The 23601-nt window shown below is 42.5% G+C and overlaps 1 protein-coding gene and 1 long non-coding RNA gene across 2 annotated transcripts; one reads left to right on the plus strand and one right to left on the minus strand.

The window, feature by feature from the left end:
- Nucleotides 1-9906: 9906 nt before the first annotated feature.
- LOC117862920 (uncharacterized) lies at nucleotides 9907-17377 on the minus strand. Its single transcript, XR_011898820.1, has 5 exons — nucleotides 17116-17377; nucleotides 16342-17000; nucleotides 15610-16253; nucleotides 14724-14853; nucleotides 9907-14642 (listed from the first exon to the last, which is right to left on the minus strand). It is a non-coding gene; the product is annotated as an uncharacterized lncRNA (long non-coding RNA).
- LOC117862919 (putative ABC transporter C family member 15) lies at nucleotides 10047-17045 on the plus strand. The gene is made up of 11 exons (XM_034746472.2): nucleotides 10047-10195; nucleotides 10878-13240; nucleotides 13348-13434; nucleotides 13520-14182; nucleotides 14267-14431; nucleotides 14580-14874; nucleotides 14967-15181; nucleotides 15521-15826; nucleotides 16203-16266; nucleotides 16404-16643; nucleotides 16745-17045. Exons 1-11 carry the CDS (start codon nucleotides 10111-10113, stop codon nucleotides 16879-16881), a joined length of 4620 nt encoding a protein of 1539 aa, XP_034602363.1. The 5' UTR covers nucleotides 10047-10110; the 3' UTR covers nucleotides 16882-17045.
- Nucleotides 17378-23601: the final 6224 nt, after the last annotated feature.

Consider the following 23601-nt stretch of genomic DNA (forward strand, 5'->3'; position numbering starts at 1 on the left):
ACAACGGTACTTGCCACTTGGTAAGTTTGAAATGTAAAACCGGCGGCGGCCTTCGTATGCATTTTAATACTGCAGGGCCAAATATGAAACAAATTTGTCCTGGCTTGAAGACCACGAAATTCGAAGCTATGCCACGAGAGTCGCGAGACCTGTTTTTCTTACCGCGCACTGCCCGGGTACCTAGTTCACACATATAAAGTGTGCCCTTGCTTCTTGCCCTAGCTTCTTCAGACTTCCAGTGCGTGCCCTTGCCCGGCCGGCAGCAAATGGAGAAGCTCCGCTGGAGCAGGAGCTCGTCGTCCCCGCGGAACCAGGCGGAGAGGAAGGGCTTCCTGGCCAAGACCGTGGAGCGGTGCCGCCGGTCCCTCAGCCGGCGGCGTTCACCGGCGGCGCCGCCGGGGTGCTTCGCGGTGCTGGTCGGCCCGGAGAGGGAGCGGTTCGTGGTGCGCGCCGAGCGCGCCAACCACCCGCTGTTCAGGGCGCTGCTGGACGAAGCGGAGGCCGAGTATGGGTTCCCGCACCCTGCGGCCGGGCCGCTGGTGCTGCCGTGCAGCGCCGAGGAGTTCCGGCGGGTCATGTCGGAGGTGGAGCGCGAGGAGGACGGGGAGAAGGAAGACGTTGCACGCGGCGCGTCCGTTGCTGCCTCGTCCCCGGCGTGGAGGTTCTTCTCCGGAGGAGGTGACCATGCAGGTTATGTGAAGATGAGCCCAGAGCCCGACACGTACGGGCCACTTTGCGAGCTAGCAATGTAACCAATTGACTATTTTGCTCGAGTAGGATAACCATGGATCGTTTCACTTCTATACTCTAGTTCTCTTTGTCTGTTCGAGGAGTGGGTCATATCCTTCACCACATCATTTCTCACAGCAAATTAAGCAGATGCAAATGCAAACCTATAAGGAAAATAGTCCTAGGCCATAATATGATTTTGGTGATTAATGATAACATATTCATCGGGACTAATGTATTGGCAAAATATACTTTTATAGATATTTTATAGGTCCAAGGATGAATTACAAAACTATCAAAATGAGAAGAAAAAGAAAAGACTTGGAAGAATTCTACGGCATCCAAATGATAGTAAAAAATCCAGAGATAGTCTTCTTCTAAGGCTTACAAATGATGATAATGAAGCTGGGACAAAGACACGTGAAGATTTGAAGCGAATCCTGCTGAAAATATGCACCGATCCATACTCTGGTACTAGTAACCGTCACCGACATATTCGGTGATCACGGGCAGGGCCAAGGTACGTGCGTGCACTGTTACCATCGATTCATACTCTGGTAACAGTAACCGTCACCGAATCAGTCAGTGATCACAGGCAGGGCCAAGTAGGCGCGTGCACTGTTACCACCGATTCATACTCTGGTAACAGTAACCATCACCGAATCAGTCGGTGATCGTCAGCTCAGCTCAGCATTGGCTCAAAATCAGCTTTGAAAGGTTTGGAGTATAATTTGAGCCTCACCAATTCATACGGTGGCTACAGTAATCATGGCAGCGAATGAGTCGGTGATACGCAAAAAGTTACAACGGCTATGTAACGGCTAGTTCTTGGAGTTGGGGCTATATATACCCCATTGCCTGGCTATTTGAGGTGTCTTAGAGTTTGGATAAGCTATAGGCTTGGTTCTCACATACACACAAGTGCTCTATCCACCAAAGCACAAAAGAGAAGGTTAAGGCAATTAGCATAAGGCTAAGGTCTTGATTAGTGCTAGTTTAGGTATTTTAGCACATTGTTTTGGGGATTAGCCTAGAGTTAGGCGAGGTTTGCACACTTCCTTTGTATCGGTGCTTGCGCGCACCAAGAGTTGTAAATCCGGGGCTCGTAAGTCTTGTGAGACCCTCCAACCGTATTTGTGGAGTGGCCACCGGTGCTTGTGAGAGGGAGGAGAGGCTCTCGACATTTTGCCGAAGCTCTACCAAGTGAAGAGCGGCAAAGAGCATCCGGGAGAGGTTAGGCAGAGACCCATTTGCACGTGGGGAAGGCCCGCCGGCTATTCTACGGAGTTACTTGACCGGAGAGTTTATGCCCTTGCGCGGGTATTCCCTTTGAGAGGGGCTCCAACAACGAGGACTAGTGGAAAGCTTTGCTTTCCAATACCTCGGTAAAAATCACTGTGTCGTCACGCTGGGAGTTTGTCTTCTCTACCTCATTTACCTTCCGCATTTCTAATTGCACTTTACATTCTGTGTTTACCTTTCCTAGAATTTCTATGTGTAGTTTATATGATTGAAACCTAAGGTGCAAAACTCTTTTGCGGTAGAGATAGCAACACATAGAAAAATCTAGTGCACATCTAAATAAAGATTGAAATAGATTTTTTATATGTACTTGGAGCCTTAGTTTTTAGAACATCCAATTCAGCCACCCTCTAAGGGTGTCACGGTCCCTTCAATTGGTATCAGAGCCGGTGGCTCATATTTAGACCCTTTGCTTCACCGCCATTGAGCAAAATAACATTCGAAGAGATTATGAGTGATCTCGGTAGGCCTCCACACTTTGACGGCACTAATTTCCCCTATTGGCATGTTCGCATGTCATGTTTTCTAAAGGCGAAAGGTTTAGGTGTTTGGAGAGTGACGAAACATGGAATGAATCCCATAGCTCAGCCGAACAGCCCCACCAAGGCCGATGAAAAAGAGTTGCATCTCAATGCTATTGCTCGGAATTCAATTTTTGAATCTGTTAGCATTGAGGTCTTTAATAGAGTCTATAAGCTTGAAAGTGCACATAAAATATGGACCACGCTCATAGAACTCCACAACGGCACGAGTGACGTTAAGGAGCAAAAGTATAGCTTGATCAAAGAGGCCTTTGATTCTTTTCAAATGTTGCCTGATGAATTAGCTAATTACATGTACTCACTCTTAAATGTTATTGTCAATGAGCTAAATGCAATAGGTTTGACCAAGCTATCCAATGCGGACATCTCAAGAAAGATCATCCATGTTCTTCCCAAGGACAAGTACGCCGCCATCGTCACCTACTTCCATTGCTTCGAAGACATTAACAACTTGAAGCCAACCAAGCTCTTGAACCAGATTATTGCTCATGAGCTATCCATGAAGATTACCAAAAGCCATTCTCCCTTGAGTAAAGATGTTGGCACATCAAGCAAAGAAGAGAAGGAGAAGGAAGAGAAAAATGAAGATAAGCAAGAATCTTCCACATCAAGCAAAAAGGCTCAAAAGCAAGAATCAAGTTCAAGCTCAAGCTCAAGTGAAGCTTCAAGTTCAAGTGAAAAAGAAGAAGAAAATGATGATGAGGTGGAAGATGAAGAGGATGATCAAGCAAGTAGTAGCAACTCCTCCAACGATGAAGAAATCAAGCAACTTGTGAAAGGAGTAAACATGCTATTCAAGAAGCTCAATTCCAAAGGTGTCCCTACAGAACAATTGGTTCGCTACAACCTAAGAAAAAATAAGAATGAATGTTTTGGTTGTGGTGAGGAGGAACACTACATTGAGTATTGTCCGTTGATGGAGAAAATATACAAGCAAAGAAAGAAAGAAAGAAAAGAAAGGAAGAAGGAGAAGAAGGCAAGCAAGAAGAAGGCCTTCACAAGCATTGCAAATAGTAGGTTTGATATGACAAGCTCAAGTGATGAAGAAACCCACCGCAAGCCACGTGCCTTCTTATCATCATCAAGCTCATTGCACATTTGCCTTATGGCAAAAGGTAAGCATGATAGCGATGTAAGTGATGATGACTCCTCTCCTTCAATTAATGAGCTTGTGGATCTTGTTCGAAATCAAGAGGTAGCAATAACAAATCTTTTTAATAAAAATAAGGAACTCAAAGAAAAATTGGCTAGCTCATCATCCAATTATAAAGAATTGACCGAAAGGTTTGATGATGTCATTGATCAAAATGGTGAGCTAACTAAGAAAATTGAGGTCCTTGAACAAGCTAAAACTACCTCTAACAAGGCATCCACATCCTTTCAAAATAAATCAAAAAAGGATGCCTCTACTTCTTGCACTGATTTAAATGTTAAATCTTGCTTACCATGTTGCAATGAGACTTGTGCCAAGAATGTTGTTGTAGTAACATGATGAGCTCAAGTAAGAAGTGGAAAGGCTCATGAAGGACTTGACAAGGCTCAAGGGCAAGGAGAAGGCTAATGAGAGCAAGAAATAACCTTCTCAAGATAACCATCCCAAGATGGTGAAAAAGCTTGAGAAGGGTGTAACCGTTACTTGCTACTCATACCACCAAGAAGGCCACAAGTCCTATGAGTGCAAGAACAAGAAGAAGGGGGAGCAAAAGAAGAAAGTCAACTCCAACAAAGCCTTACTTGAAGGTTGACAAGAAGAAGAGGACACCCTACCTCCTCAAGAAGAAAGATGACAAGGTGGTGGCTCACTTGACCAACAAGCAAGGCAAGGGGTGGAACCAACCTATTTGGGTTCCCAAAGAAATCATCACTACCATGAAGGGCTCCAAGAAGGTTTGGGTTCCAAAGGCGACTTAGAGTCCGCGAGACTCAGGAGGATTTGGAGACTTGGCCACAAGAGAAGAGCATTTCATGCAAGTTTCAAGTTAATCAAGATTTGAAGCAAGTTGCAAATCATTGACAAATCCTATGCCCAAATCCTCCAAAGGTAACTAGGTAACTAGATATCCTTTCATGCTCTTTCAATTAGCATCTAGTTCCTATGATTGTCTAGGATTGCATGAGAAAAAAAATTCCTTTGCATTACCTAGTGTGCAATTTCATATGGTAGGTTGTTTGTGCTTCTCTCTAACCCATGAGCAATCTACATGGTTTATTAGTTGTAGGAAAATGGCACTAGTGCTTATTTCATATCTTTTGTGCCAAGTCCAAGTTATAGGATAACTTCCCAATGTTGTTATTGACTAGTGCATGTCTCTCACAAGTAATTCAAATGTTTGTATGCATATAATTAAGGGGAGCTATCTTATGGTTTGTGATTTTGAGACTAACATTGTTTGCAAGCTTATCATGTATGTAGTCTCATATTGAAAGAAATCAATCCCCGGAGATATGCAAGCTTTAACCTTCAAATGGTGCTCAAATGTTCACTTGGTATCTTTGTCTATATTGATATCATGCATTTCAATTCATATAAAGCTATCTCCATGCATAATATATATTAAACAACTCCTCTTATCTTAATTGACTAGTTGTGCATATGGTTTGACATCCACTATATGTATGCACACACTTAGGGGGATCTTAGTCTATGTTATGTGAGTTTCATGTTCATGATCTTATTTGCCTTCCACACTCAAAAGATCATGATCTATGAAACTCTCCCTTCTGCTTTTAATGTCTTCTTTTTTTGGTGTTTAATTCCAAAGGGGGAGAATTTTAGCGACCAAAGCAAGTAGACCTTGAAGGGGGAGCCGCCCTTAAGGAGGAGCATGAAAGAAAGCAAGAACCGCAAGTGTAGGGGAGATTGTATATTTCAAGTTTGGGGGGAGATTGCAAGAATTTGGTCTAAGAAAGGGAGAAAAGTGGCATTGGAATAAGGGAAGCCTTATGACCACATAAGGGGGATTCCAAATTAGTTTTCAAATTGGTAAGAGCAAGGTATGGTTTACTTCAATTCGATATTCATTGCATATTTCAATTTGCATATGACTCTTGCTCTTGCATTGCATCCAAGCAAGTAGTTGTACTTAATTTCTATATTATCTCTTGCTTCGATTATGTTGTCATCAATCACCAAAAAGGGGGAGATTGTAAGGAAAATGACCCTAGGCCATAATGATTTTGGTGATTAATGACAACATAATTATTGGGACTAATGTGTTTGCAAGATGTAGGTATTTTATAGGTCCAAGGATGAATTACAAAACCATCAAAATGAGAACAAAAAGAAAAGACATAGAAGAATTCTACGACATCCAAATGATAGTAAAAAATCCAAAGATAGTCTTATTCTAAGGCTTACAAATGATGGTAATGAAGCTGGGACAAAGACACGCGCAGATTTGAAGCAAATCATGCTAAAAATATGCACCGACACATTCCACCGACTCATACTCTGGTAACGATAACTATCACCGAATCAGTCGGTGACTAGTAATCATCACCGAATCATTCGGTGACCATAGGTGGGGCCAAGGTAGGTGCGTGCACTGTTACCACCGATTCATACTCTGGTAACAGTAACCAATACCAAATCAGTCGGTGACCACAGACAGGGCAAAGTAGGCGCGTGCACTTTTACCACCGATTCATACTGTGGTAACAGTAACCATCACTGAATCAGTCGGTGATCGTCGGCTCAGTCCAGCATCGGCTCAAAATCGGCTCTGGAAGGTTTGGAGTATAATTTGGGCCTCACCAATTCATACGGTGGCTACAATAACCATAGCAGCGAATGAGTCGGTGATACGCAGAAAGTTACAACAGCTATGTAACGACTAGTTCTTGGAGTTGGGACTATATATACCCCATTGCCCGACTATTTGAGGTGGCTTAGAGCTTGGAGATAGCGGCTTGGTTCTCACATACACACAAGTGCTCTATCCACCAAAGCGCTAAAGAGAAGATTAAGTCAATTAGCATAAGGCTTAGATCTTGATTAGTGCTAGTTTAGGCCTTTTAGCGCATTGCTTTAGGGATTAGCCTAGAGTTAGGCGAGGTTTGCACATCTCCTTTGTATTGGTACTTGCGCGCACCAAGAGTTGTAAATCCGGTGCTTGTGAGAGGGAGAAGAGGCCATTGGCGTTTTGCTGAAGCTCTACCAAGTGAAGGGCAGCAAGGAACATCCGGGAGAGGCTAGGTGGAGACCCACTTGCACGTGGGGAAGGTCCGTCAGCTATCCTACGAAATTACTTGACCGGGAAGTTTATGCCCTTGCGTGGGCATTTCCTTTTAGAGGGGCTCCAACAACGAGGACTAGGGGAAAGCTTTATTTTCCGATACCTGGTAAAAATCGCCGAGTCGCCACGCCAGAACTTTGCCTTCTCTACCTCATTTACCTTCCGCATTTCTTATTGCACTTTACATTCACCATTTACCTTTCCTAGAATTACCATGTGTAGTTTATATGATTGGAACCTAGGGTGCAAAACTCTTTTGCAGTAGAGATAGCAACACACATAAAAATCTAGTGCACATCTAGATAGAAATTGAAATAAGTTTTTATATATGCTTGGAGCCTTAGTTTTTAAAACACATGGTTCACCTACCCTCTCTAAAGATGTCACGGTCCCTTCATAAGCAATTGAGTCATCCCATAAAATCCATAAGATGATCCAGCTCGTGAGCGTCGTCCATCAAACGTTAACTGAGTCCTTGTTTTTATTGGACTTTATATATATATATATATATATATATATATATATATGAACTTTCGAGATTTTATGTTTTTCATATTTTTTTATTAATGGGGATCACGATGATTTTTTTTTCTTCATCATAGAGGCATGGCGGAGTTGATGAGCCGAGGCCCAACAAGAGAAGTCGAATAAATATTCGAGTTTTTGAAATGTGTTATTCATAAAAGAACCCCAATGGCATTTTCTACCCCGAATGAACATCCAACCATAATATATCCTATATCAGTTTCATTTTTATTTAGAAATTAATTATTGATGCAATTAAAAGGGTTACTATCAAAGTAAATATTTAAAAAATAGAAATATTTTATGAACTATTCACATCCTAAAATAAAAAAAAATTTGGGTGTGACTTTTTTCTCTTCTTTTCAAATTAAACTTAATTTGATTAATGTTTATTTAATTTGTTTATAACTAAAACCTTATATCTCGGGTTTTCATAATTAAATGTTAATTTGACTAATATGAATATAAATGTATTTTTAATTATATTTGGTTAGTTCAACCCGAATCATAAAGTTATACGCTTAGATGCTTTTACGTGCTGCTTTTAAAATCAAATGTTTAATTTGCTTAAAATTGTACTTAGCTATTTATAAGTAAAATTGGATTAAGCTTTACATCGAGTCTTTTCATATGTAAATATGACTTGATTAATTCCAACTAAGGGTATTTCTCTGAAATATCTTTACATTATTTTTTCAACTAAAATAAATGAAGCATGTAGCTCCTATCTTTTCTTTTACAAATCCAAACCTCTCGATAGCTGTACCTTTTCAACCTTAGTTCCTTGCGTTCGTGTGATCCTAGAATCGAGCCCTATCCTTTAGTACACTCTTTTTAAATCTTTTCTTTTGATTGGTGTATTGTTTTTAGTTGTACTTGTTTGTTTGCTTGTATGTTTGATTGGCTTCGAGTAGAAGGATTGTTGTTCGAAAGCTTTGAAGATTAAGAGCTTCAAGAGAGCAAGAGCTGAAGAGCAATAAGAGTAACTTTTCATTGGAGAAAGGCAAGTATCACTAACCATCCTTCTATCTATACTTATTTACAAGAATATCTTACATTAATTGGAACATGGAGCGACCACCTAGGAAAACAGTACAACCATAAGACCAACAAGCTCTAGTCTTGGCTAATTAATCAGAGACTCTAGTTTGTGATAGTCTTACCAAAAAGCTAAGAGGGGCTCATAGGTTGTGCGATGGCTTGTCCAGCCAAGGGGCGTACGCACCACTTGGGGGAGGGTTCATCCCTTATGAGGAAACATTAGCGGGTTATCACTTATTAGGGAATCTTTATAAAAGCCTTGTAGCGTCCCTATGCAGTCACACCTTGGTAGTGTGATAAGTGGCTACTTTTGCACAGCATGGTTGGGTCTAAAGTTCTCTTGAACTTTTACGCGACTTATGGTGGAAGTGTACAACCTCCGCAGAGTGTAAAACTATTATAATAGCCCTGCTCACGATCAAGAGCAGCCTGGACCCTCATATGATAATTGAACTTAAATATGGACTTAAATCGTTATTCTGATTATTTCTTGTAGCCTTACTGAGTACCAACCACAAATATACTCATCCTTGCTTTTTGCTGCTCAGAAGAAGGTGTATGAAGTTTTCTGAAGATGATGCTGTGTTCTAGGCGTACGCAACCCCCGGTCGATTGCATGTGAAGTTTGGAGCGTCCGTTTCCAGGATTAAGCATAAATCTCTGATATACTCTCTTGTTCTTTACGTGATAATATTGCTGTTATTCACTTATGATGTCACTATATGTATGAAACTAGGTCCTGGTATACATATAGGTAGCACTTGATTTTGTTTTAAAACCAGGTGTGACAGGTTGTTATTCTGATCTTTGGACTTGAACATTTATAAACATGCCAGCATAATCTGGACAAGTCAAAATGTCATCTTAAACTTCATACTCCATATGAAGTGACAATAAAATTAATAACATATGAACTAACCTTTCTTGAATTGTCACCTCATTTTGTGCTCTACCCTTAATACGGGTTAAACATTCAACAAACATGTTTATGTTTTCTTGAATAGCAGACCAGCGGTGTATGAGGGAACTTTCGAGTACAATCTAAGTAATTCGTGTATATGCTTGGAATTAAAATCAAGTAATTCGTGGCAAAAAGTTATCCTCTTTTTGCTATGGTGTATTTATCTTCTTGAGCGTGCTGCAACTAGTAAGTATTAACTTTGACGAGCCTGGCACGACCATGCATGACCATCACTGGCCAGTGGTCACAAACAACAATTGACGGGTAGTGCTAGTGCCAAGTGCCAGCGCATGCGCCCTCACCAAATCCCTTGTCTCCGTGCTGTTGCAGTTCCTCACATCTTCGCATAGTATGTCCGTAGTATGCGTTTGGGCAGTGCATTGGCTGGCAAGAATATAATGTACTCCTACAAAGTTAGTCTAGTCTTGACTCTTTTTTTAACAAAGGTTAGCTAACCAATTTCCTAAAAGAAAAGGGTTTGAAAGCAATAGGCCATGAGCCGCCAGATAGTGCCAGTGTCGGTGCATGTCGCCAGATAAGAGCAAATAAACCGATGATCAGCAGGGTCATGGAAACTTGGGCAGGAAGAAATTGCCCACTAACCAAACTCATGCTCTTTTGTCATAGAAAAAATAGCACAAATACAAGTGGGAGCATTATTTTTAAAATTTGCACTTGACTTACCACCATTTGGTCCTCCTCCGGTCTCTATTTATACCCCACCCATGCCAGAGAGAGCCTCCCTTTGTCTCTCTCCCTTTGGCAACTTAACGCCATGGACAGAGGGAGCCTGGGCTTACTTGTTCCCACAAGGACGCACGAGAGGCTCCACCACGGTGGCTTGCTCCACAACTCGTCCAGTAAGCCTCAAATCATATATCCCTGCACCAGCAAGCAAACTTCTCTTATTAGTATCCGTAGAGATGCTTCCTCGAGTCGGCCTAGCATCCTCATTAAGTCTTCCCAAAATATAAGACATTCTATGGTTTCTATAGTCACGTTAATTTGATTATTTTGTTTTTTGTCACTTGCCTTTCATAAATAAATAAATATAAACAAGTTTTTTCACAAACCCGTACCAATATTAATTAGAGAGGAACTCCGCACAAAGTTATCTTTATCTTTTCTACCGACGTGTTACACCCAAATTCATGGCTAACAAAGACTGAACAATAAAACAGGTTTTTTTAGGATAAAGGCTATATATCCAAACAACCCCTATGTTGATGAAATATATCTCCAACCAGCAGCTGATGAAATAAACCTGAGTAAGAATTGAATAGTAAAAATATTTCCTTTTCTTCTTGAAAAGCTCTGCAAGTTACAAGAAAAAACAAGATCAGTTTGAAAATCGTTGGAACAGCAGCATGTCAAAATTTCAATCCTTATACGTATTTGATTGCTTCTTTTTCTTGAGCACTGATGACATGAACGGTAGTTACTAACTCCTATGTAATACTTGCAAGAGAGAAATACAAATTAGTAAACTAATTCTGCCTTTTTTTGTTTTTGACAAACAAATTTTGGAATGCAATAATGCAGATCCCACTATGTTGCAATATTTGCGAGAATGGCCAGAGCTATATTCACCTAGCTTCTGGATGGGTGCTTTTACATTGATGCAACTGATATTCATCATAAGTATGTCCAGTCAATATCTGATCAACCAAATAAGTTGGTGCAGACAGAGATTGAAGATTGCAGCTCCTGATGAGCATTCATATCAGGACCAAAAGAATACAGTCATAAAGCAGGGTGTATCATATCAAGCAAGCAAAGCATGCTGCCTGCTTATGTTAGCAGTTCATATTCTGCGGGTATTCTTATTGCAGTTCAATGAAAGACTAAGTAATTGCATGTATCCATCTTGTGTGCTAAGTGAAGGCTTGCAGGTGTTATCCTTCATAATATTGTCAATAGCAGTATCCAATTTTCAGGAAACAAAATCTACTAAACTACCATTGATAGTTCGATCATGGTGGATATTAAACTTTCTGCAATCAATTACCATGGTGGTATTTGATCTCAGATCAATTTTATCGGATCATGAACACATAGGATACAAAAAATGGACCAATCTGTTCAATCTTGGTGTTTGCACTTATCTGTTTGCAGTTTCAGCCAGAGGAACAACAGGGATCAGGATAACTTTCACAGATAGCAGCATAACAGAGCCACTTTTGACCCCATCTGTAGGACAGCAGATGGAAGCTGAAAGGACATGTCTATATGGAAGGGCAGGTATTCTACAATTTATCACATTCTCTTGGATGAATCCTATCATTGCTATTGGATACAGGAAAACTCTAGATCAGAATGATGTGCCAGATCTTGATGGGAAAGACTCTGCCGAGTTCCTCTCTGATTCGTTTAAGAAAATCATAAATGATGTTGAACACAGGCATGGTATAACTACTTCATCAATATATACAGCAATGTTCTTATTTGTTAGACGGAAAGCAATGATCAATGCAGCACTTGCTGTGCTAAATGCCAGCGCATCCTATGTTGGACCATCATTGATTAACGACTTGGTGAAGTTCCTTGCAGGAGACAGGCAATATGGACACAAAAGAGGTTACCTTCTTGCTTTAGCTCTTCTAAGTGCTAAAGTTATACAAGCAATAGCAGATAGTCAGTGGCGGTTTGGAGCTCAACAGCTCGGGATGCGGTTGCAAGCTGCTTTGATATCTCACGTCTATCAAAAGGGACTCCAGTTATCCTTCAGTTCGAGGCAGAAGCACACCAGCGGAGAGATCATAAACTACATGGATGCAGATATACAAAGGATATCTGATTTTTTATGGTACACAAACTACATATGGATGCTACCCATTGAGCTCTTTCTAGCTGTTTGTGTTCTCTATCAAAACCTAGGGGCTGGGGCCTGGGCTGGTTTAGCAGCAACACTGGCAGTAATGGTTTGCAATATTCCGCTAACCAGCATGCAAAAAAAGTTGCAAGCCAAGATCATGGCTGCTAAAGACGAGAGAATGAAGGCAACAACAGAAGTTCTTAGAAGCATGAAAATACTGAAACTTCAAGCATGGGATATGCAGTACCTTCAAAAGATAGAGGCTTCACGAAGTGAGGAGTACAAGTGGTTATGGAGATCTCAGAGGTTGTCAGCTTTGACAACACTTGTGTTTTGGGGGGCACCTGCATTTATATCCTCTGTAACATTTGGCTCATGCATATTGATGGGGATTCCTCTAACTGCTGGTAGTGTTTTGTCTGCCCTTGCAACATTCCGGATGCTACAAAATCCAATCTTCAGACTTCCTGACTTGCTTTCAGTGTTTGCTCGAGGTAAAGTTTCAGCAGATAGAGTAGCAAAGTACCTACAGGAAGAAGAACTGAAATGTGATGCAGTTACACAAGTGCCAAGAAGTGACACATGCTATGCTGTGGAGATTTATCAAGGAACATTCAGCTGGGAACTTGAGACCACTTCTCCAACTCTCCCAGATGTACAGTTAAGAGTAAAGAGAGGGATGAAAGTAGCTATCTGTGGAATGGTCGGCTCTGGAAAATCCAGTCTATTGTCATGCATACTTGGGGAGATGCCAAAGCGAAACGGGACTGTCAGGGTGAGCGGGAGCAAAGCATATGTTCCTCAAACTGCCTGGATCCTGTCCGGGAATATCAGGGACAACATTTTATTCGGAAATCCATATGACAAGGAAAAGTATGAAAGGATAGTACAAGCTTGTGCACTGACTAAAGATATTGAAATGTTTGCAAATGGAGATTTGACTGAGATTGGTGAAAGAGGAATAAACATGAGCGGTGGCCAGAAGCAGCGGATTCAGATTGCAAGGTCAATGTATGAGGATGCTGATATTTACCTCTTTGATGATCCTTTTAGTGCAGTAGATGCTCACACTGGAAGTCAGATTTTTAAGGTAGGTTTTGTAGTTCCAAGAAACGCACAAATATAGTACTAACCATCTAGGACTTTTAGGACAGTAGTCGGCAGATATTCTAAGCAATAAATAATTGGATCATGCAGGATTGTGTAATGGGAATTCCTAAAGACAAAACAGTACTGTACGTGACCCACCAAGTTGAATTTCTTCCAGCTGCAGATCTTATACTGGTAGGTGCCTAAAATAGCTTTTTGTTTAACTAATCATGTCCAAAGGAGATGCCAAGCAACTAACCATGTGGATGAAAGTTAACAGGTGATGCAGGGCGGAAAGATTGTGCAGGAAGGGAAATTTGATGAGCTCCTTCAAAAGAATATAGGATTCGAAGCTATAGTAGGAGCCCATAGCCAGGCACTTGAATCTGTCATGAATGCTGAGAGCTCCAGCAGAATATCCTCAGATAATCAGAAATCAGCAGATACAGAGGATGATTTAGATGCAGAAAACAAAACAGATGATCAGCTTCAGGGCATAACAAAACAAGAGTCAGCACGCGATGTCTCACACGACACCAATGACAAGGGAAGGTTAACACAAGATGAGGAGAGAGAAAAGGGAGGCATTGGCAAGAAAGTTTATTGGGTGTACCTGAGGACAGTTCATGGTGGTGCCTTAGTTCCAATAATAATCGCTGCACAGCTATTATTCCAAATATTTCAGGTAGCAAGCAACTATTGGATGGCATGGGCATCCCCTCCATCATCTGCAACCAACCCAACCATTGGATTAGGCCTCCTTTTCTCTGTGTATATAACACTATCTATGGGAAGTGCACTATGTATCTTTGCCCGCTCCATGCTCACATCATTAATCGGTCTGCTAACATCAGAAAAGCTCTTCAAGAACATGATCCACTGCATCCTGCGTGCCCCAATGTCTTTCTTTGACTCCACACCTACTGGGAGAATTTTGAACAGGGTTGGTTTTATGAAAATTTTATACTGCATCACATGCCCTAACAGTACTAAAGTACGAAACTAATGTGTGTTTTTCATGTAACAGGCCTCCAGTGACCAACGTGCTCTAGATATGGACATAGCAAACAAGCTTAGTTGGTCCATGCTTTCAGTCATACAAATCCTGGGGACCATTGGTGTTATGTCACAGGTTGCATGGCCAGTTTTCGCCATCTTCATTCCAGTGATGGTTGTCTCTGTCCTTTATCAAGTACGAACTCTTAGACAAGAACTTCAGATCTTGCTTACAACTTTGGTGTTCTCTTTACCATTATGCATATGGTTACTATTGCAATCAATAAATTAAAGGAAGCTTAAATACCAGTTTTCTGAATCCATATACTTTGTATAATGTGCAGCGCTACCAAATACCAGCAGCAAGAGAGCTGGCTCGTTTGAATAAAATTCAAAGGGCTCCAATCCTACACCATTTTGCAGAATCACTATTAGGAGCATCAAGTATTAGAGCATATGGACAGAAAGATCGTTTCATAAAAGCAAACCTTGGTCTTTTTGACAGTCACTTCAGACCATGGTTCTATAACTTCGCTTCCATGGAGTGGCTTTCTCTCAGGCTAGCCATGCTATCCACTCTTGTCTTTGCGGTTTGTTTGATTCTGCTAGTCAGCCTTCCTGAAGGTTTATTGAACCCAAGTAAGATGTATATGCAAAGCCCTTGGTGATTACAGAAGCCTCAATATGTCTTATGTTTAGTGATTTTCAAACTAATATAATTACACATGCAGGCATTGCTGGACTTGCAGTGACTTATGCATTGAACCTCAACTATCAGTTGACGTCTATGATTTGGAACATTACCAGCACAGAGAACAAAATGATATCAGTAGAAAGAATATTACAGTACTCAAGGATACCTAGTGAGGCTCCTCTATTAGTTGACTACTGCCGCCCACCAACTAGCTGGCCGCAAAATGGAACTATCAGTATAAGATGCTTGGAGGTATGTGAAAAAGAATCATGAGTTATGACCTAACATGAGTGCAAACATAATTTTATTTCACCAATGATTTTAAAAATCTTTTGCTGAGTTGGTAAAAAAAATTAATTTATTCATTAACGTTGAAGTTAAATAATCATATGCACAAAATAACAGCAAGCTGTCAGAAAAATTCATCTCACGAAAGCGCTCGGTTTATAATAATTATATAAATAATCACGTAGCTCTTACTTTTTATTTTCTACATAATAAATTAAACATGTACTATGTATTTTATCTCAATATATGCATTAGCTCAAATGGAGCCATCTAATGTGACTTTTTGCTTTTACTGTTTTACAGGTTCGATATGCAGAGCATCTCCCATCTATTTTGAGAAGCATATCATGTACAATTCCAGGAGGGAAGAAAGTGGGGATTGTAGGACGTACTGGCAGTGGAAAGTCAACTTTTATCCAAGCCCTTTTCCGGATCGTTGAACCACGGGAAGGCACAATTAAAATCGACAATGTTGACATCTGCAAAATAGGGCTGCATGATTTACGTGGCAGACTTAGCATCATTCCACAAGATCCAACCATGTTTGAGGGAACCGTAAGAGGGAATCTTGATCCACTAAATGAGTACTCTGATCAACGTGTGTGGGAGGTAACTTAATCAGCTACAAATACCATCATGATAAAGAAAACCTTAATTACCATTTGAAATAGGGATAAGTCATAAATTAACATGTTTCCCTCACACTGCATGTTTGATACTACCACCAAACTTTAAATGACTGAAGCCAGAATGGGGGAATGGATGTAATTGTTATAGTATAAGTGCACCAACTGTACATTGCAATTAGTAACACAATACAATTCCTAAAGATTTTCTGGTAACTCATAACCAACCCGATCGAAATTCATAATCTATTGACATAAAAGTGCACAGAAAAGGGAAAGTACCACTCAAAAGAAAATGATGACTAGAGGGAGTGGAGACAGCCACCTGATCAGAATATTGGTTTGCTTATTTTGTTCAGGTATTGGACAAATGCCAGCTTGGCGATATAGTTCGGCAAAACCCAAAGAAGCTGGATTCAACAGGTAATGCACTATTTCAGGTCTAGTGGCCAATGTGAAAACGTAGTGTTCATGGGTAGGTGGTACTGTAGTAGTTACCGTAGTCTTGTAGGTAAGGATATCTTCAATGAGACTATAACCAAACGGGATACCCCCTGCAGTTTTCGAGAATGGAGAAAACTGGAGCGTGGGCCAGAGGCAGCTGTTTTGCCTTGGTAGGGTTCTGCTAAAGAGAAGCAACATCCTCGTACTTGATGAGGCAACTGCTTCAGTTGACTCCTCCACTGATGCAGTTATCCAAGAAACCGTCCGCCAAGAGTTTCGGGATTGCACAGTGCTTACAGTGGCACACAGAATCCACACGGTTGTTGACAGCGATCTCATCCTCGTCTTCAGTGAAGGTATAAGGCCCGGGTTCAATGAACAAACAGCAGTCCGCTGCATGTTATTGGAGGACCTAGCTGCAGTGATACTAAAATCCATACTGTTTTATGATGAGCAGGGAGGATCGTGGAATACGACACTCCGTCGAAATTGCTGAAGAACGAGAACTCTGAGTTCTCCAGGCTCGTCAAGGAGTACTCGAGGCGATCCCACTGCTCCAGCGGCAGAGGAAACAACTGTAACAGGGGCAACTAGCACAGCATGAAGACAGGGATTGAAGTGAACTTCAAAATCAATCGTAGTGGCCTAGTGGGTGGCATAGCACTAGCTCCTAGCTAGACTCAGTTATTCTGTTGCTGATGGGATCAAACGTCCTGTATAAGAAAAATAAACGATAAGAAGCACATATTCTGCGTAAATGTGTGCACGCGAATGGTGACAGTAGGACGTTTTGCCTTTTTCAACTGTAATACTTGATCGGGGCCTTACACATCGCAGTGCGTCCGGTCAGGCATTCCATCGAGCAGGCGACGGGCATATGGCAGTGCGCTCGAGACCGGCGCCAACTTAACGGCGCTATCCCTAGCCTACCGGCTATTGGAGAAGGAGGAGGTGGGAAAAACGGGCAGGCGGGTCGTCGGTGTCATCGCCGGAGCGGGGTTCGGGGCGGAGGAAGGGGGGCGATGGGTGGCGGCCGTCGGCTGAAAGGTTGGGGAGGGCGGGAAGCACAGCAGAGCCGCAGAGATGGTTCGTGTCGGCTTGGCTTGCGTTAGGATATGGAGCTGGCTCGGCTCAAAAAACAAGCTAAACTACCTCAAACACGGCAAATCGTGCTTAGAGCAGTCAGTGTGTTCTAAAAGTTATTTTTCGTTTTTCTCTTTTCTCTTTGAGTATCCATCGGCGCACCGCAAGACGCAATGCTAGATGAAAAAACTCGGCATCGATGACTCTAGTTTTCTTGATGCATAACTACTCCAATAGCAGGCTGCTGCTCCCTGTCAGTGAGAAGGAAACTATAATGGGAGAAGAAAACAAAGCATCGTTAGTTGTCGGTGTTAAAATCCGGCAACCTACCAAGAAGAATACCCAAGGTAGAGTCTTGGTTGGTAGGTGTCGCCGAAATCAGAAACTCGATGGTATACGTAGGCACGCGATTTAGACAAGTCGGACCGCTAGATCGCGTAATACCTACGTCCTGTGTGTTATTTGCTTGTATTCAATTGAACTTTCTAGAGAGGTCCCTGCCTGTCCTTATATATTGGTGGAGCAGGATTAAGGATCGGTTATTTTACAGGAATACCAGTCGGATTCGACCAGAGAGTCCTACTCTAACTGCTATGAGTAGTTTCCGAGTCCTCGACTAGTCCCTGTCCTCCACGTAGACTACGTCGTCCTGCACCATAGTCTCCATATCTGACACGTCTCGGTGCACAACCCTATATATGGGTCTGTCCAAATCTTCTGATGGGCTTGTGGATGTATGTACGACAAGCCTCGAGTACATTTTAGTCAAATGCAGCAGTCCCGAGTACCTTTACAGGCTTCATCGACTAGTTTTTGATGCTCTTCTAAGTACTCTGTCAAAGTTGAGCCTTCAAGTAACTCGAGTACTGCCATGCGGCTAGAATGTGCTCAAGCCTCATCCGACGCTATGTTGAATATCTGTCCTTGAATTTATATATGGAAGTGCGATGAAAATTGCACTTCATATGGAGTAGCCCCCGAGCCTTAGGTTGAATCGAAGAATCAGGCTGAGGGTCAATCTGCATTCGCATTGTCTTCACTTTAAACTCCAGAGAAAAAACTTTTTAGCCGACGGGCACGTGGCACACAGCCCCCGAGCTGTTACCCGATTAGTTTAAGGAGGTATAAGGGTCAACCACCAGTCATTGTGACCGTCGCCAACAGTAACTTTATCTTTTGTGGTAACTTCGGAAACTGACGGCCATATGCAAATTTTGCTACTAGTGGCGAAAACATTAGGCCATTACCTCCGTTTACTCCGCCTCTGTTATAAATAGACGGGAGAAATTACCCCTCCTGTTTACTTTGCTATTTGCATCTACTATTTGCCTTTGCTGAAAACCTTCCCCCCTAGCGCCACCACAATCCAATCTTAGATCGCCAATGCCACCTCCCCCTGTCGAGCTCCCGAGCATATGCGCGTGAAGAGGCTTGCAACAATCAGGATGGGGAGGAAAGCTGCTGGTGCCAAGGGTGCTGAGGGTTCCAAGAAGGGATCCAAAAATGGGAAAGAGTCACAGCTGCCTCCGCCCAAGTACGAAAAGACGAACCAGATCGCGCTGCCGAATCAGGCCTTGTCTTGGAAGAGGTCCACCCTAAAGGAGGAGGAGATCCAGGCCCTGTTGACGGCGAAGCTACTGAAGGATCAAGCAGTCGTAGGCTGGCAGTGTGCCTATGGTAATGCGTGGCCATTTGGGATGCACCCCGACGGGACAGTAACTTTTGCGCACTTGTTGAGCGGGGTTTTGCTATCCGCTCATCTGATTTTCTTCAGGGTCTTCTGGATTACTACAAGCTTCAATTAGTCCACCTCAACCCAAATGACATCCTCCACATCTCTATCTTCGTGCATTTGTGTGAAGGTTTCTTGGGGATTCAGCCCCACTTCCAGTTGTTCCGCAAGATATTCGAGGTGAAGCCGCATCCAAGAATGGAGCACACTGAAGTAGTCAGAGGTGCCGGAATTCAGATCCGGGAGAAGAGTAGTAGTCTGTATTTGGACTACCAAACAATTAAGTCACACTCCGGGTGGAAGGAGAGGTGGTTCTACATTGAAGACCACGAATCAAAGCTGCCAAAGGTGACTGGTCACTGCCCGGAGTGGAACAATAGGTGGATTGATGAGCCAACGTTCGGGAGCAGTCTCCAGGTACCCGAGCTTTTAGCCAAGATTGCCCATCTGAACAAGCAAGGACTGACAGGCATCGGAGTGGCCTTCAGTTTCCTGAAGAGGCGAGTACAACCCCTGCAACTCCGGCACATATGGGGTTACGAGTACTCAGGCCTTGATGATCCGTCAAGGATGTCACCTGAGGATATCTCCACCGATGAAGTGATGGCAAGGCTGAAACACATGTTCAAGAACGTCGATGAGATCTCCCAAATAGTCTTGGCATTTAACTCCTCCAACCCACCAAGAGCAGTATGTACCCATGGCTGTAGCCCCCGAGTACCTATTCGTTGTTGATCTTCTGTTCCGACTGGTCTCCCTTTATGCAGGAGGATATACTCGTGTTCTTTTCACCCCCTCCTCCACCCGGTGCTGATGATGTTGAAAGTGTGCCGCGGGTTTGTGGGTGGAATATGGCTATATTGGGGGCCACCCAAGAGGAGGAGGAGGAAGAAAAAACTGAGTCCCTCAGCAGCTCAGACACTGATGCCGCTGAGGATTTTGTTATGCAGTACCATGCCTCGGACGAGGGAGGGGCATCCTTTGGCTCATCAAAGCGTCTTGCGGAAGATGAGCTTGAGGCCAATTTGGCCCCACTGCTGAGGAAGAGATGAATAGTTGCCAAGACGCGCACTTCGAGGAGTCTTCGCATCGTCGAGCACGCGCCTCCACCGGTAATAACCTTAAAGGAAGGGTAGAACCCTGAGGTGCGAGTATGATTCTATATGCATGTTGATCTCATGGATACTAAGGATGGCAACGGGGCATGTTCGGATCGGGTGGAGTGCCGAGGCACCCAAAACCGAAACCCGAACCTAAAACCCGAATTCGACCTGAAAACCGATTTGGGTGAAAATCCATCCCTGAAACCGAAATCCGCGGGTACCCGAAACCTGATGGATTAACCAAAACTCGAACATGAATAGTACAATATAGTATAACGGTCTTAAACAATACAGTAACAGTATAGTACAGCAACAATTTCACTAACAATTTCAGCAACAGTACAGCAACAATACCAGGCGCAGTACAGTAACAATACAGGTCTTAAACACCAAGTTCAGGGACAATACAACAACAATTTCATGGACAAGTTCACAGCAACAATTTCACTGAAATTACAAGTTCATGGACAAGTTCAGAGATCACAACAACAATTTTACTTGAATTACTAAAATGTTGAACGCAATGTAAATTCACAAGTTGAAAATAGAAGCAAACAACAATACCATTTCTTCATCTTTTTTGTCAAGACAAGTCATCAAAACACCAACAAAAGTGGACTGAGAACCTGCATTGATATAGTATTCACAAATTAGTTTTATTGCTTATCTGGAATGAAGAACACATACTTATAGAAATTGCACTTACTGACTTACCCAACATGTCGGCATGAGACCATGCTTGCATGCACATAAGGGCTTGTATCATTGATGGTGCAAGCCTACTACGATGTGGACTAATTATTCTCCCACCTGTACTAAAGACTGACTCGGATGCCACTATTGTCACAAGAATAGCAAGGACATCATGTGCAATTTTTCGTAATGTTGGGTATTTCAGCCCTGCATGTTGCCACCACTAGATGATATCCAGCTCTTGTGTCCTAGGCAGCAATGGCTCTTCCAAGTACAAATCTAACTATGTATGCACATAAGTGGAGGTCACAACTAGCTGCTTGGACATGTAATCATCAAAAGTGTCCATCCAATCCTCATCATCCATCTGAATAGGAGCATTAGGTCTAGTTTGAGCACCATCTGTTGTGGCAACATCCTCCATAGCACCTTGGTAATCCAAAACCAGATTGCACAACAAGTCTTTCACTTTGTTGACAGCTTCCATAGCTAAACTTTCTAACCCATGAATTTTGAGAAAAAGAGCATTCAACAGTTACAATTTAAACCTAGGATCTAGGATAGCAACAATAACCATCAAACCATGCACATCTGACCAATACTTGTTGAATTTTTCTTTCATTTTAATAGACATTTCTTCTAACTTAGGAGCATCATGGCTTTGCCATTTCCTAATTGCAAAAAAAATGTTGCATATTTTGGGGAAAAAAAGGTTGGCTATAACATATCTAGTGCCTGACAGTAGCTCAGTTACATCATAGAACATCTTTAACCTGTCACAAAGATCTATAGCAAACTTCCAATCATCTTCAGATGGAACACATGGAGCACGAGAAGCAAGGCGCTCAAAAACATCTTGGTAAAGTAGTGCAGTGCTAAGCATAATATAAGTTGAGTTCCATCTAGTTTTACAATCAAGAGCAATTCTTTTTTCATATTTTCCTTTCATTTGTGCTGCCATTTTCTCAAACTTATCATGTCTTTTAGGAGCGGCCAACCAGTATGCAACACTATCACGCACTTTATCAATTCCATTCTCCATGACACTCATTCCATTTTTCACAATCAAATTTAAATAAGAAAACTTTTTAGCTTCCAATCTTCATCTAGAAAATGGGCTATAACTGCCATGTAACCTTTCCTCTGGTGGTCCACGAGTCCGTAGTAACAGCAACATGAGAACTCAATTTCTTGATATAATTCACCATAGATTGCTTCTGCACTTGATACATATCCAAGATATCCTTCCTAATTGTGTTTCTAGACACTACCTTGAATGCTGGCTGCAATGCAGCACAAAAATTGCGAAATCCAATATGGTCCACCATGGAAATAGGATACTCATGGACAATAATCATTAAAGCAAGTTATTTCCTAGCGACATCTTGATCGAACACATACTTCTCTATTGTGACTGTGCCATCTTGTGGGTTTGCAGATAATTTAAGAGTTGAGTGCGTTAAACCTTTTCTAGTAGCTTTGTCTTGACATACAACAATATGATTCTTCAAGTGAGTTGTACCATTTCTTATCTCCCCACCTAAATGGTTTTTTACACCATTTACATTTTGCTTTCCAAACCCCACTTACATTAATCAAATCAAAGTCTTCCCATACTTCAGATCTTACCTTTCTCTTAGTACCAATAGGAACATCATCTTCTACCTCTACCACATCAGTATTACCTTCAGTTGCAGAATCAGTTGTCGGTGCTGCTAAATTGGATGGCGGTGTTACTGAATTGGCTGCAAGATATCGACGAGTTTGAGGATGAGAACCCACAGATTGAGATTCTGCAGCAACTTGAGATCCACTCGAAGCACTAGGAGCTAACGTTGCTCACTTCCTGCTGTGATCTAAAAAAGTTTTCGGTAGCAAGACATCAGTTCAAGACATCAGTTGAACTATTGATTATATCACTAAGAGGACAACAAAAAAGCATAATAGTTAAATTCTAACATAGACCAATTCCTGAATATTTAGAATTGAGAATATTAGGTTACAGCTAGCATTGGAAGGCAGACTAAAGAAATAACATACAAGAAAATTGATAATTCAAACGGAGCTAACATTGGAAGACAGACAATAGAATCATGGGCTCAACTTAAACTGGAACTACACAATCTCTGCAGGTAGAAGTTTGCCACCAAAACACTGCAAAAACCCTTTTACACAATCTGTGCAGGCAGAAGTCGCGGGATGGTGCACGGTGGCGGGGCGCAGCCGGCAGTGGATCCGGCGGCGGGACGGCGTACAGAGGCGGGGCGCGGCCAGCAGTGGATCCGATGGCGGGACGCGTACGCACAGGCGGCGGGATGTGTGTGGGAGAGGTGAGGTCGCGCAAGACTGCCGATGGCAACGAGCGACAGCGGCGGGGTAGGGGACTGGGGGTGCGGCGTGCTGGACTGCGGGAGGTGTCGGGTGTGGCACTGCGGTCGTGGCACCGTGCGCCCATGCGGGGTGCCTAGACGCCTGGGTGGTGTATCTTGCCGTTATATACCTAGGGTTCCTAATGGGCCTTTAGTGGGCCGAATTGTTTTGGGTACCCGATGGAGCTCCGCGGTTATTTTAAAAACCCACACCAAACCCGCAGTATTTCGGGTATCCAAACTTGAAAAACCATGGGCGAAAACCAGGAACCAAAACCAAAACCCACGGACCCGAAACCCATGGATATCTGCCCCGAAACCGAACCGCTGCCAT

The sequence above is a fragment of the Setaria viridis genome, chromosome 7 (assembly GCF_005286985.2).
Source record: "Setaria viridis chromosome 7, Setaria_viridis_v4.0, whole genome shotgun sequence".
NCBI classification, from domain to species: Eukaryota; Viridiplantae; Streptophyta; class Magnoliopsida; order Poales; family Poaceae; genus Setaria; species Setaria viridis.